Below are 15118 nucleotides of genomic sequence, written 5' to 3'. Positions count from 1 at the left end.
CTCCCAATGAGGATGTCAGCAGGCTGTGCTGCTGTGGGAGTGGTGTTAGCCAGCCACTATGGCCAAACTGCCCAAAGAGGCTGTTCTCAGATAGTGATGAAAGCAAGCCAGATTATGTCAGCTTTTGGTGTGTATGGTAGCTCTGTTTAACAGAAGCGCAAAAGGGGGACCATACTAGCTGAATGAGAATGTCAGGATGAGTACTATTCTAGTTTATTGGTATTTCCCAGCCATCCTTAATCATAGGCTCTCTTCAACATAGTATCTCTGGTACATTTTTATTGCTAAATTGGCTGTGACCTACTGACAGTAAGCCACAAGGCTTCCTATACCAGGAGATTTAATTCAGTACATTATGATAAAGTCTGATAAAGTTAGCTTGACGTGTTATCAGAGATTCAGTACTTGACTGAAGATCACTTGGAATGGAAACACTCCCTGCCTGTGGTTTTTGTTCTCTCTTTTCTGTAGATAAGATATTTGGTTCAATGTCTGGGTGTGCACATATTTTCCAGGGCATGCAACTAATATTCCTGGACAGGATCAATGCAGGGCAGAAGAGAGGCAACAGATGCTGGGCACAGGAGGGACCAATAGGTGTAGGCTAAGGAGTTGTATCTGCAGCTGTGCTGGCTGGAGCAGATCTGGCTGTGATGCAAGGTGCTGACAGCTAAAGCTGTCTTACCTCTGCCCTCCCAAGAGATTAAGTTTGTGAATGAGGGTAGGCTGAAAGTGTTATGGATAAGAAGCACAACATGAGTATCTTACAACACTTTGGCAAGCTGTCTAGTGCTGCCTATGCACCTGAAAAGAATTTCCCTCTATACTTGAGAAAACGTTACTTCAGTAATAAGAGGTAGTGGAAAGCTGTTAAGATGGGCCTGTAGCCTTTGATTCAGCAAAGGACTGCCCATGAAGCAAACCCTTCCAAGGAAGGGAGCAACCAGATTTTGTGACAACCAGCAGACACCCCCCTGTACTCATCACTGCTCTTCATATTCACAGCATGATTGTTGCTCCCAAGAGGCAGCACATGGGTTTAGAAGTGAGACCATGATACAGACTGGAAAGCTTCCTCACCAGCAAGCAACAGTCTCTGGAATATAACAGCCTCAGGCCTGGTGCTTCTATGGGCCTTGGTGCCAGAATGCCAGTAAATGTGCTTTAGTGTAGTTGTTTATAATGACTGAAGATGAAGAAGGTCTATGTGGTAAGCTTCCTGGAAAAATCCCAGCTGAAGAGCAGTTGAAAGCCAGCCACAGACAGGACAGTGATTGCTGCTTGACATTCAAAATACCTGACAGCAGACAATGAATAATTGTAGTCTTGCAAGCACTCAAATGAAATTATGAGTATGTAATCTTCTGCATGCTTGTAAATGAAGGCAGTGGTATCTAGAAACCATGACAGAAAGATTGGAAGAAGAGCAGGCAAAAAATAGATGGTAAAATTCTGTAAGCTTGCAGCCAAGAGCCCAATCATAGGTACATGGTGTTCCACCAACAGTTTAGATGTAGAAAGATGTTTTGAACAACTTTGGCCATGGATTTATCCTCTGCCATGCATTTACCTTGTCATGTGCCTGTAACAGTTTTGATCTGGTCTTCAGTGTCCTAAAATTGTCTTCAGAACACTCCTGGCAAGGGCCTGGCAGTTGAGCCAATCTTGTCCATGCAGAACATATGTAAATAGTACCAGTTTCTGTGCCTCAAGTGCAACTGTCAGCATGGCTTACAGTCACTACATGGCAGGCAACCATGCTACCCAGATTCTAGTGGTACTGTATGCGCTGTAAAAAATGCATCGATCTCACATCAGGAATGTAGTATGGGTAAGTATAAGATCAAAATCTGAGCAAGTGTCAATCCTGTCAGTCAAGTAATCATTTTATTAATGTGAGCATATTGTCTGGTCCACTTGGTAGGAAGAAGAGATTCTTTTAAAGTGACAGGTCAGCCAAAGAACGTAAGAAGTGCCTCTACACCTACACACGTAACAAAAGATCTCATGTACCAGCACTCAGTCGTAGTTTGCAATGGCATTCTGTTTTAAATGTGTTACTTAATTGGTGCAGTTGGAAAAATGTAAATGTCCTGGGATCTTAAGTGTACAGGCATCATATAGAAGGTTTTATTTATGGTTATATTTTATATGCTTATTTATGCTTATATTTTCACATAATACTGTGTAGACCTTAGACTGAAGCCAGGAAGACTGTAGTTCCTTTGCTTTTATCTGTATGGCATTATTAACTTTTTACAAGACAGCGTAGTTAATCATTCTTACGCACACTGACTGTAAGTGTGCCTGTAAGCAAATAATTCAATAGAACACAGGGTACAACTGGAAATAGTTAATGGATCTGAGGGAGCAGAGCTAGTTTTAGCAAAAAAAAATTGTCTTTGAACTTTGGAATCAGACTTTTTTTTTAAACCTCTGTCTAAGCAAAAAAAAAAAAAAAAAAAAAAAGGTTCCAAATGGCCATTCTTTAGTTCAACAGTGACTTTTAAAATACTTTAAAGTATACTAAAGCAAATAAATTTCTTTCTGCTATTTCCTTCTTTTACAGCTGCACCATTTGACTTGGGCAGGAACCCTAAGCTCATCAGCAACCGCATACATGACATATTCTGTCATGGTGGTAGGATATACTTTAAAAAGAAAAAGCCTGATTCAGGTCTTTAGTAAAAGAGTGAGACCAGCCTAAGAATGTATGCTTTGTTACACAACATGTGGAGCTGGCATAGTGGATATGGCTTATGTTACACTTACTTTGCCTGCCTTGTCTTCCTCTTCTAGATCCTGGTCAGAGATTTGTCTTCTTCATGTTCAATAGTTCCCTTATTTATTCACTGGGCAATTCTGTCAGCCCTTCTTAATTCTCTGGGAATTTGGAACTGATATTACAGATTCTTCACTAAAACCTTTCCTTGACAAGAAAGCACAGAGAAAGCATCTACATCAAAGAGGCTCAGAAATGCATGGAGAAGTACAGAAAGAAGCAAGTTGTCACTATGAACACAGCACTGATTTAAGAACTCTGCTGATGGCCCCCTTCTCATGTCTAATCCTGTTTGTTTGTCATGCTATGCTAGCACTGATCAGTTGCAAGAACTGTGATTGTCTCTCCCCCTTCCATCATACCTGCAGCATTGCATCTGTAGTTCACTTGTATAGCTTTCCACCCAAGCAAAGGCAAAGTGCCTGTGAAAGAGCAGGTAAGACTTCAGGATAAGTGGTCAGGTTGCATTGTACCAGAAAAATTAGCTGTAGTGACCTGGCATGGTTGGAGAAATCAGCTTTGAGAGGGGTTGCCAAGGCTTCACTCAGTGCCACTGTGTGACCAAGGCTGGATTTATGTCAAAGGTGCTTAAAAAGCCTTTTGCTCAGGTTGTTCTGAGGCCAGAATTTGGCCGCCAGGCCAAGGCTGTTTCTTGGGCCAAACATCAGTAAGTCACACTAACAGAATGTTCTCAACAGAAATTCATTGTTAATTCTTATTTGGCACTTCATACTGGCAAAAATTCTCCATCCCTTTCAGATTTCAGTTAAATCAGGCCATAAGTTCAGAAGTTGTGGGAAATTAACCTGCATAGTACCTTGTATTTGTTTCTACTGAATGCCAGGCAAGAAAAGCCTTTCAGGAATTTAAAGCAAATCTTCTAGTGTACCACATATAAATTGCAAATGTCTTTTCATCCCCTGGATAAAAGAATTCCAGTGTCCCCATCCATGTGCATGTCCACATTTTGGTACCTGTGTTCCTGCAAGATTCCTTGACACAAAGTAATGCATCATAGGGTGCTACCTCTTTGAATGCATTTATTCAAAGCCAGATGAAAGATTTGCAGGCTGAGATCCTGGGAGTACAGGAGAAGTATTATGCTTACAATGAGGTAAAAGTTACAGACATTGTGTGCATGAATTCAGCATTCTTTGAAAGATACAAAGTTATTTTTCATCTGGACCTAAATTCATATGGAGTGCTACTAAGTAATTTATACTATGTACTGCAGATTAGAAGTACATTAAGAAAGACTGCATATGGGGCAGTGGGAAAAGAGCTGGCCTGGCAGTGGGTAATCCAATGAAAACTGAGAAAACAGCTTGAGCAAAAAAGAAAATTTATGTAAATTTTACTTCATCAGAGAGTTTAAAATCTTAATATTCTGTGAAAAATCAGAATTCAGCAAGCAGACCCATATATTATATTGCTTCTATTGCTGCTAAAATAGATAAAGGGCATGGATTAGTCAAGAGACATGATTTGCTTATGGTGAACACCTGTTACTTTAGAGGAAGGAATATTGTGTACAATTCCAAGAACACATTTTGAGAAGGAAGCCATCTGACTCATTATCTACTAATCAAGTCCTATCTTTACTATAATATTTACATTTGTATTTTTATTACCTTTTTTCTTCAGAGTGGTGAATGGCAAACTTAACTATGATTTTACTGCCTTGGATAATCTTATGGATCACCTGTGGGAAAATAAGCTGATTCCAGGTAAGGACAGCTCCCTGCCTCCACAGCTTGGTATATCTGTTCGTCCATATTGTACAATCATTAGAATATTCTTAGAAAGCTTTTCCAAAGCTGGCTTTGATAAAAGATTCATTATTTACTTATTTGCCTTTACATCATATCCCATTGTGAGCAAAATCATATTATAGCAATTGAGACAACACAAGTGGTTTTACATTGCCTTTGAAGGCAGTTTCAGATGGTTGTACTTGTAAATAGATCTCTTGAAGAGAATATTGTATCCATTGATGTATACCTAAAAGAACCAGAGAAGCAGGTATTCCAGGTATAAATTCCCATAAATTTATGCAAACATCCATTGTTTCAAGTTTCCTCTGAGCCCTGCATTTATGTTGACAGCTATTAGCTTTGACTACTATAGTCACTGACAAGTAACAAGTAAAAAACCTCAAATCTGAAATATTTCTGGTGGCAACATGTAGAAACAGGAAAGAGAACCAATTTAATTATGCTTCTTCATTAACAAGTTTGTTTCAGATGATGTGATAACCTTTCATTAATAAAAATGAGATAGCATTCACAAAAAAAGGAGACCAATTTCTTATGTCTTTTTTAGGATTTGAATTGATGGGGAATCCATCAGGATATTTTTTAGATTTTGAAGATAAAGAACATGTAGTACAGTGGAGAAACTTAATTACTGTTCTGGCCAAGAGATACATAGGTAAGTTAAAGAAAGAAAAGCCTTGTTACTTGTTCTGTCATAATCCTTTCTAGCTACTTCAAAAAGTTCTGTGTATTATGATCAATTTCAAGACCCTGGATTTCAACACAAAACTAGAAAACAAACATGCCAGAACAGACCATGGAGACCATGGGATAATAGTCCCTCTTTTTACTGATCCATGGCCAACATCCAGAATGAATAGAGTGTTCTGGGTAGCACATTTGACCTGCCTCGAAGGACTGACTTTTAACGTTGTTATATTGTTGTGGTTGCAAACTACCAGCTTTCACTGGAGCATGATAACCTGAACACTTCTCGTATGCCAGCTTCAAATATTTCTAACAAGGCAGAAGGCTCAACCTGAAATAAGGGTAGGTGAGTGCCCTAATCACAAAGCTGTAAGTCATCTCTCTCTCACCTTCCATGTCTTTCAAATATTGCTGCATTTAATCAAAAATGAGAAATCATTTTGAAACTCACAAATTACATTTCCCTCATTATTAAAAATAATGAGGGAAATGATCTCGTGATAGTTCTGGGTGCTGAGCCTCACCTGCAGCCTGAATTAATAGTAATGTCTGTATAAGTAACTTATTGTTAGTATTGGATATGCAGCTCACTGATAAATGAGACCTCTCATACAGATAGGTATGGATTGGAGCACGTTGCTAAATGGAATTTTGAGACGTGGAATGAGCCAGACCACCACGACTTTGACAATGTGTCTATGACAGTAAAAGGTGAGCATGTTTTGGAGCACTTCTGAGTGTGGTGAAGTGAGACAGGTGTATGGGGTGAGCAGAGGGGTGACAGTGAGATGTAAGTTACACTGACAGAGAAGTAAGGTAGACAGCAATGATAAGGAGTGTGACAGGCATACCAAATCTGTTTTGCTAAGGTCATGTTACTGGCTACACTTTATTCCCTACTTGAGTATCAGGGGTTGTGGCACAGAAAAAACAAAACAGGAGTTACACTAAGAAGATGCAGTTCATTAATTGCTTATAAAGAAAGGTAGTAGCAGTAAAGGGGAGAAGGGTGGAATAAGAGGAAGACTCCTCACTGAAGTTCTCTTGTCTTCTTGTGTTGTCAGTGCACAGGAAAGGGTAGTCCCAATTCATGAGGTCTTGCAAATAAATCAAATAACAGAGTTATAATATCTCTTTGTAGTTTTAGATCCAGTTTCTGTTTTGAATTACCATCTTTGATATATTCATCTGCTTGCACTTCAGGGTTTCTCAACTATTATGATGCTTGTTCAGAAGGATTAAGAGCAGCAAGTCCTCTTCTAAAATTTGGAGGGCCTGGGGATTCTTTCCATCCCTTACCCAAGTCACCCATGTGCTGGGGTCTTCTGTGTCATTGCTACAATGGGACCAACTTCTTCACAGGGGAGACTGGTGTAAGGCTGGATTACATCTCTCTCCATAAGAAGGTCAGTCCAAGATTTCAGTTTAAAGCTATTTTCTTCAATCAGTTCAATCAAAGTTATATTTTATTCTGATTTACAAAGTTGATGGTGATGATGAGTGTCCAGTCTATAGCAGGAAGCGTGTCTACCTATTCTTGAAAAACTTTAAAGATGTTCAGTTACAAGACTTCAACTCAAAGCAAATTTGTCTTTGCCTAATTACCAAAGGAAAACAGCTCTTCTACTTATTTTCCATTTTGTATTCTAGGAGGAGCACATGCAAGTAGCACATGCTTGTAGTAGATGAGGTAAAAATACCAGTTTTGTTGGTCCACAGCAGCTTGGTGACCAAGGAATTCGTTTTCCGAATATGTTTTATGTTTATGACTCTAGGTTATGTCTGTATGTTTACCACTGTTTTCTCATTACCACTAAGGAGATATGAAATATTGTTGCAGGGAGATGGGAATTCTCTCTACATCTTGCAACAAGAAGTAGAAGCAGTTCAACAAATTCAGAAGCTGTTTCCAAGTTTTTCTTCTGTTGCCATATATAACAATGAAGCAGATCCAATGGTTGGATGGTCCATTCCACAGCTCTGGCGAGCTGATGTGACGTATGCTGCTATGGTTGTAAAGGTAACAGTTCATTGGTAGTTTTGGCACTATAGTATCCCTTGATGTGTTTTTGCAGTTGAAAAATAGACTTAACAGTTAATTTTTAAGCAGCTACTCAGACTAATAGATCTTAAAAAAGGAGATCTCCCTACTGGTGCAGTAGGGGGTTTCCCTAAATAGTCTCATTTTAGTAGCTTGATTTAATTTGTAAATTTAATTTAATTTTTGTTTTCCTCATCTTTCCTTAAAAAAAAAAGTCCAACCCAGAACCAAATTGAGAACTTGACAGGGAACTGCTAGAGAACTGAGTTCTAGAATGTATACAGTCCCCCAGTTAGATCCATCTGATAAGATTACTCCCACACATGCCCTCTCCATGCAATACTACTGCTCTGATGTCAGTACTGCTGGCTGTCACCTCACATATGTGAGAATTATTTCCCAGCTCATTCGGAAGTTTATCTCATCACGAGACATCAAGCATAATAAAGACGTGCCTTGAGCTCTCGGCTTAGTCCATTCTTTGGTTTGGGATACTGACTGTATACATGATCTTATTAATTACTGCTAGTAATTACTGATGTTGACCAGAAAAGCAGAAGGAGAAGAGAGTGCTCAACATTCCCACCTCTGCAGTAATTGCACCCTAGCCCCAGAGCAAGCTCAACTCTTCCCCTGCATAGTAATAACTTGCACTGCAGGCCTGGTGCTTTGTGACCCACTACCTTTAACAGCACATAGAGTCCAAGTGCTCCTTTACAAAGGAATAATTCCTAAACACAGGAGCATGTATGTCACCCAGAAAAAAGATGCATCTTATCAGCTGCTCCTGAGGAGACAAAGGCTCCCAGTTCCCCGAGACTGCATATACAAGCCATCTTCTCTAAGGCAACAAGTCATTGACTGCATCACAGAGAGTCTGCAAGACAAAATAGGAGTGCTTATAATGATGTGGTGATATGAAGGGCGAAAGAAAGACACAACCAGCGGAAAATTAACACTTGGTTGTATAGAAGCTGAAGCATTGTGTTCCTTCAGAGACACAATTGTGAGACTGTTCAGTTGTCAACCTTCTGAAGTTCTGCTTAATTCTGATACTCAGGCACAATCTAATAAGCAGAGAATTTGGGAACTTTGACGTTTTTCAGGAGAGCAGCACAGCAACCAGTGAAACACCAGGAGAATTAATTCCAAGTTAGCACCATGTGAGAAAAATGACTAATTGAGAAACAGAATGCAGGACCAGCTCACAGACACTGATGTAGTGGGTACAAAGCAACTCCAGATTTGGATAACCATTTAGATTTAATTCAGATGGTAAATCCTGATTACCAATTAAGTATTCAAGACAGAGGGGCATCATTTGAAGTGCAATAGACAAGGAAATGTATTCATTATCTGTGAAGAGTTCTAGTATTAATTATTTCAGAGACTTACTACTGGCAAAACTAACTATGCAGGAACTTCAGATTTTACAGTGATTGATATATCACCTAAAGTACAGTTTTTCCAAGACTTATGATAAACAGTTATTTTCTTCAGTCTTTTCTAAAAAGCAGAGTGACAGTTCTTTACAGAATGCTGTAAAGGTTTAGAAAAAAAATACAGAGACTGCATGCTTGTTGTTTTTTCTCCAAGGTGAAGGTTCATTTTCTCCATGATTTCACAGGTCATCATCCAGCACCAAAACCTGCTCATTTCCAAAGCCAACAACACCATCAACTACTCCTTACTGAGCAATGACAATGCCTTCTTGAGCTACTACCCCCATTACTTCACCCAGCGGACTCTGACAGCACGTTTTCAGATGAACAACACAAAGCCACCTTATGTCCAGATGGTGCGGAAACCAGTGCTGACTGCCATGGGCTTGCTAGCACTGCTAGGTATAGTAAAGAGCACATCAATTACCTGTCCTACCTAGAAGTTTCCAGCCTAAGAAAGATAGTTCCAGCCATCTCGCTATTCCTAAAAGCATGAGTTCCCTTACTCACTGTTTACTAGCTGTGTTAAGAAAATGAAACTTCATTTCCTCAGACAAATTGATATTTCAGAAAATATTCCTGAGAGTCTGTTATCTGTTTGATTTAACTTAGTGCTTTGTTTATACCCTCTGTGTGCCAACCACTCATTTTTTGTTGACTGGTACTTCCCTCTTGTGATGCAAGGGGTACATCCCATCATGCTGCAACTGCCTTTAAGAAATCCCTGTAGCTGAAAGATGCATGCAGGGAGAAATTAATTCATTGTCACCTGTTTGCATGTTGCTAGCTGAACTGCTAAGCATAAAAACTGCTGTAGTATGTACATACTCTGCTGTTGTAAAATATATCTGACTGGAGGCTATAACTGCTAAAATAAGGCAGAACGTAGCTCAACCTATGCTCAATCTATTTGCATGCTTTGACCCTGCAGCTTCTGACACAGGACTGACTAACAGTGATGCTTACAGTTGTCACATTTTTTAAAGGAGAAAAGCAAATTTTTGCAGAAGTGAAGATCAGAGGAGATGAAAGCGCTCAAAACAGCACAGTTGGTGTACTGGCATCTGTGCACACCCCAAGTGAGACACAGCCCTCAGACAGCTGGCAAGCTACAGTACTGATGTATTCAAGTGAGGATAACAGGACTTCATCCAACATCAGCACTGTCATAGTGAATGCCACCCACTTCCCCAAACACAGAGGTAAACAAATATCATGTAGACAGCTCATGTTAAGTGGTCTTTAAGACAGAATAGCAGCTGGAAAACTTCTACTGTGTTACCTTTCACTGTAAGAGTGAATTAATTTCCTAGCTTCCTCTGTCATAATTTGTGAACTCCTAGATTTTCTGAGATATAACAGGGTCCTTCTTTGAAAGGTTCATTCCTAATGTCTACACTTTGACCCTGCCTTTAATGGCAACTGCCAAGTGCTACCTTTTTGGAAAACTACTGATCTCAGTGTACTTGGCTGCAATTGCCAGGCAGCAATTCCCTTAATTAGATGATTCCAAGACAGCCAACACGAGCACACAATTGCACAGCTGATGCAGTTACCCAACAAATACATGCAAAAAGAGGATTTTGGTTCTGGTTGTGGAAGTAATAGTTTGAAATGTAAACTTGGTAAGTGCAAATTGTACAGCCTCATGAGAGTGCTGGCCATGGGACTTTCCAGTGGAAGTCAGGCTCCAAAGTGCTGAAATCACTTTTGAAAAGGTAGACTTACACACCTGCTAGATTTATTCCTGTTAATCTTTAAATCCAAGTAAATAGTTTACTTCTTTTTTTGTGTGTTCCTACAGAGATGGTGTATGTGATGTATTACATGGATAACAACCAAACCAATCCCTATCTGAAGTGGAAGAACCTAGGAAGCCCTGACTTTCCTTCTCCAGAACAGTTCCAGGAAATAAGGGATGTCGAGGTATGATTATGTGTTTGCTTGAAGTGTTGTACGGGTAAAGTGCTTGTGAAAAAGACAACAAATCAGGCTTGTAACAAAAATTTTCTTAGTCCACAGTCATTCACATTTCATATACACAAAAAATTCACTTGCAGTTCTGCAGAAAAGTGTAGCTCATGCACACCTTATGCCTTTGTGTTTTGTTATATGACCTCTTCACTCTGGGCCTACCCATAAAATAATGCTCTTGGGGAAGTTCTGCCTTCTCTCTGAATCTTCAGTGGGCTTTGAGACTCTTTCTGTTCCATCTCCCCTAGTAAGTCAAATGGCCCCGTGTATATTACAGAATGGCCAAATTGCTGCATTAGAAAGTTGAAATGAGCCCCCTTAATAATAAGAAAAAAACACCTCCCTGAGGTGAAAACTAACCAGTGCAAGCTCGGAAAACTGTGAGGCACTCACAGGGAGACCGACAATTTTGCCTTATCCTCACTAGTGCTGAATGCACCATAGGGGTAATTAAGGAGTCAGTCATCTCTGAGAAGTCCTCTCCTCCCTATGGATGAAAGCCATGCAGAGATTACTTACTGTATGTGAGCATATGTGAGCAGCCTGTCACTTCAGCTCCCCTTCCCATAGTTTCCCCTATGCATTCAGACTCCCAGGTTAAAAACGGAGGTCATCTTTATCCCCTTCAGGACCCACAGACAGAGTACTCACTTTCTGACTTTGGTATACACTACTGTGTCTTCTCCTCCCCGTCACCATAACTGACTATTGCAAAGGCCTGTGGGATACTGTAGGAGACATTAGCTCTTCCTTGAAAAGAGCAGCAGCAGGATTTTAGATACTCTTGGCTATCTGGTACAGCCTCATCCCCAGAGGCCAGCTGCGTAGCTGTTGTAGCTAGCAGTAGCTTGCTGTGCACGCTGGGAAGAGATGGGGCCATGGTTTGTAAAGACCTCTAGCCTGAAAGGCATCCATGGGAGGTTACAGAAGTGACAGGTTGTACCTAAGGACATTTGTGATCAACCCAGCTTGTGAGATGGACAAACCCTCTGTTTCCTGAAGAGCTGGAAAACAAGTGAGTATAAAGTCTCCCAGTGTAGAGAACTTTGATGCCTGTAAGCATTAGCAGTACCAACTCTATTGGAAATTTAAGAGTCCTAAAGTAAATACACAGGCACTTTACACTGGTTTAACAGTTGGTCTTTAGATGCTGTAATGAAAGATTTTTCACAACACTACTCTTTGGCTCCACAGGACCCACTGGTAACAGGTCCATTCCCATTTCCTGAAGCTGGCATCCTGACACTGAAGCAAGAATTTCCTGTTCCCTCAGTCTTTCTTATCCACATCTGTGCAAGACCCAGATCAGCTCCTGATCAAGTATGTGTTGTGTTCTACCATCAGACACATCAAAACTGAAACTGCTTCTTGCCTTAAATCTTAGGAGAAAACCTTTTGAGTTAATTTACTGTTAAAAGTATAAGAATTAGTAAATAAAAAATTCTTCTCTCTTTTGATGACAAGGCTCTCAAAGGTATAAGTACTACATAGCAAGTGAAAGGAGCCATCACTTGCTATATGATGGCTCCTATCACTTGCCATGTAGTACTTTATCTTGAATTATATCTAGTAGTACTTTTTCATCACTAAGATGAGTGGAAGTTCCCATGGTGGGAAATTAGTACAACAGTGCTGAAAAGTGCAGTATCTCTTTAAAAATTACATGGTATGCTACAAGGACTGACAAGTTAATTGACAGCTAAAATGGAATCATGGCTGCAATATTAGACATCTGTATCTGCTCATTCAGTCTCACCCATGTTCTCAATGGTACCCAGAGCCTCTGAAAGTCTTCTGCAGGTTTGACGAGTGGGAGACATAGGCTGCAAAAAGCTACAGAGCCAAAATTTTTGTTTTTACAGCTGATCTCAATGTTAAAAAAGCAAATAATTAGTAAGGAAGGTTGAACACAGAAATTTGACCTCTCTGATTGGTTTGTACAGTTTTTTTACATGGGATTGTGTCTTTGGACAGGTGACTGGTGTTCGTTTGATCCCTCTCACAAAGGGGCAGGTCGTTGTGCTGTGGGATGACGACTGTGTAAAGTCAAAGTAAGTAGCTTTAAAATAAAATCAATACAAATGAGTTACCAACATACTACTCCCTAAGTTTCCACAATCCCTACAGAGTAAAACAAATTCAACAGTTAATGAATTGTTGCTCCTTGATAGATGATACAGTGCATTTGCTGAAAAAAGGAACTGTAGGACCTGTGTGCACAGACTGTGAAGAGCAACCCTGCCTAATTTGCTGCCTGATCAAAGGAATCTGCCTGTTGGTCAGCAGCATTCAGTGGCATTTCTGAGAGGATTCTATTCAGCACAGCAGACAGGAAGATTCATGGTAAAAGTTACGTTATCAGCAGATACCTAAGTGGGATCTTACACATTTCTGTAAGGGATGTGAACTGGAAGAGAAAACCTCCAGTTGCTTTCTTCAGCAAGCTAGACTCAACTGGAAACCCTGGTGAGCTCTGAAAGGTGATCTAGTGTACAAACAGATTGCCTCAGGAAGCAGTGACTTAGGTCCTTTTCAAGCCAGTCTCTCTAGGTTCTTCATTCTTGATAACCCTGGTATCTGAGTGAAAGATGTGTGACATTTTGTGATGCTGCATATACCCAAAGCAGCAAGTCAGTCTAGGTGTTTTTCTGAGGGCTGTTGGAGCCCTGGTTCTTCCTAATAGTGTCAATTCATTCCATCCTACATTTGGTAGGAATGAATCAACTGAACATTTATTTTTTTTGTCCTTCTTATTGAAATAGCCCTGATTTTTTATAGTATTTGACAGTTCACACATTATCAGTTGTAATTACAAACCTCTATGGTTCTCTTTTCTAGGTGTATAAAGACATTTGAAGTGGAATTCTCATCAGATGGACAAGCATACCAGCGGATTAATGCCAAAGACACAATATTCACTCTCTGGGTCTACAGTCCAGGTATGGCAAGAATACTCACATTAGGTAATCTGTCATGTGATATTGCCACTCATGAATGTGTGAACCATTGTTTAGTAACTACTGAAGGCAGGTAACTTGCTAGTAACACACAGTCCCTCACAAATAAGAGCATGTCCCTTCCTTTAGGATCATATTCTCAGTAAGAGCCTTTTCTCAAGGACAAGCAGAGGTCGACAAGTAGTCATGAGGATATTATTAGTAGTATGCTATGGGTAATTCTTGTCACAAAAGCCAGTCACTGAGCTGCAGGCCTGACAAGGTCCCTGAGAATTTAAGGAGCACTTTTGGAGCTGGTATAGAATTATGCAAAAATGATAACAAAAACCCCCACAAAAAACATGACCAGACCTTGCAATAGAAGCTTACTCAGATGAAACATCCAAGTGAAGGAAGATGCTGATGTTTTATTTGGGTATTTTTTTGTTTATCTGCAGGTGGAGGGTGGTGGATGTCACTTTTTTGTTTGTTTTGTTTTTTCTTTTTTAAACAAATGCTGTCTAGTTTGCAACATGACCATCCAACAAATATTGATAAAAAGCACTGATGAGAGCTGAGTGAAACACAGACAAACCTTGCCTTACAGTGATACTATTAAAAAGCTGTTGAGAGATGTTTTTACCAGAAACAAGGGCTTACCTTACCCTGAGAAAGTCTTAACATCAGCAGTAGTGGCAAAATAAAAGTTCAGAGCTATTATTGCAATGTAAGGGCTGCACAGGCGAGCAAAGACTGTAAATCATGGCTATGACAAATCTCTGAAATTATTAGTCATTATTGTATTATAATATTATATACCACTTTTAATAGTTTGTTTCAAAACTAACAGCAACAAAAAAGGCTGCTTGAAAAAATATCATGTCTCAGCATTCCTTATTGCTAGGAACTTCCTCCTCACCTGTTATTTCTCACATTTTTTTTTTCTAGAATAAAATCACTAAAACACATATAAAAATCAATTAATTAGATAAAATACCTCCAAATTTATATTGCTTGTGTGTTCAAAGATTCTGCTAGGGCAAGCTATGTTCTTTGAATTGGATCAAGGATAAAAAGCAGCAGAACCACAGAAGATCAGCTCACATACCTTTAAAGTAAGTGGTACTGCTTCCTGAGTAGAGCAGAGGGTTTTCAGTCAGCCTGCGTGCTTCTTGTTCTGCTTCTTTGTTGAACTTGTCCCCACATAACCTGTTCCAAAGGCAAAATTCAGGCAGAAAAGTAAGTCGGAAAACAAGGAAATTACTAATTGTGTGTTGCATATGTCACAGCCTTCTTCCAAAGGAACTGCTGGTATAGCAGTCCTATAGCTGTACTTGCTAATCCTAGTAAGTAGAGAGGACATCTTTGGTGAAACAAGATAAAAAAGTCAATACTTGGCCATGAGGAATTTATTATCATATTTAATCAGACAGACACAGACACATGTAGGGTGCAGAACTGATTTCCCCAGCCTGTTCCAC

At 39.8% G+C, this 15118-nt stretch overlaps 2 protein-coding genes across 4 annotated transcripts in view; one reads left to right on the top strand and one right to left on the bottom strand.

The window, feature by feature from the left end:
• The window catches only part of IDUA (alpha-L-iduronidase), a 46594-nt gene that overhangs the window by 28382 nt on the left and 3094 nt on the right, over positions 1 to 15118 (top strand). Inside the window, exons 3-13 of the mRNA XM_068176069.1 lie at positions 4427 to 4509; positions 5105 to 5212; positions 5860 to 5955; positions 6448 to 6650; positions 7085 to 7264; positions 8913 to 9129; positions 9714 to 9929; positions 10532 to 10653; positions 11896 to 12021; positions 12676 to 12752; positions 13540 to 13640. Coding sequence (XP_068032170.1) covers positions 4427 to 4509; positions 5105 to 5212; positions 5860 to 5955; positions 6448 to 6650; positions 7085 to 7264; positions 8913 to 9129; positions 9714 to 9929; positions 10532 to 10653; positions 11896 to 12021; positions 12676 to 12752; positions 13540 to 13640 — 1529 coding nt within the window. The remainder of the gene's footprint in view (positions 1 to 4426; positions 4510 to 5104; positions 5213 to 5859; positions 5956 to 6447; positions 6651 to 7084; positions 7265 to 8912; positions 9130 to 9713; positions 9930 to 10531; positions 10654 to 11895; positions 12022 to 12675; positions 12753 to 13539; positions 13641 to 15118) is intronic.
• The window catches only part of SLC26A1 (solute carrier family 26 member 1), a 36885-nt gene that overhangs the window by 21544 nt on the left and 223 nt on the right, over positions 1 to 15118 (bottom strand). For all 3 annotated transcript variants that reach the window (XM_068176062.1, XM_068176063.1, XM_068176067.1), the window contains exon 2: positions 14746 to 14846. In XM_068176062.1, the coding sequence (XP_068032163.1) occupies positions 14746 to 14846 (101 nt within the window). The remainder of the gene's footprint in view (positions 1 to 14745; positions 14847 to 15118) is intronic.

Source organism: Anomalospiza imberbis, chromosome Z, assembly GCF_031753505.1.
Source record: "Anomalospiza imberbis isolate Cuckoo-Finch-1a 21T00152 chromosome Z, ASM3175350v1, whole genome shotgun sequence".
Taxonomy (NCBI): Eukaryota; Metazoa; Chordata; class Aves; order Passeriformes; family Viduidae; genus Anomalospiza; species Anomalospiza imberbis.
The sequence above is the reverse complement of the archived record's forward strand: the minus strand, read 5'-3'. Positions and strand labels throughout refer to the sequence as shown.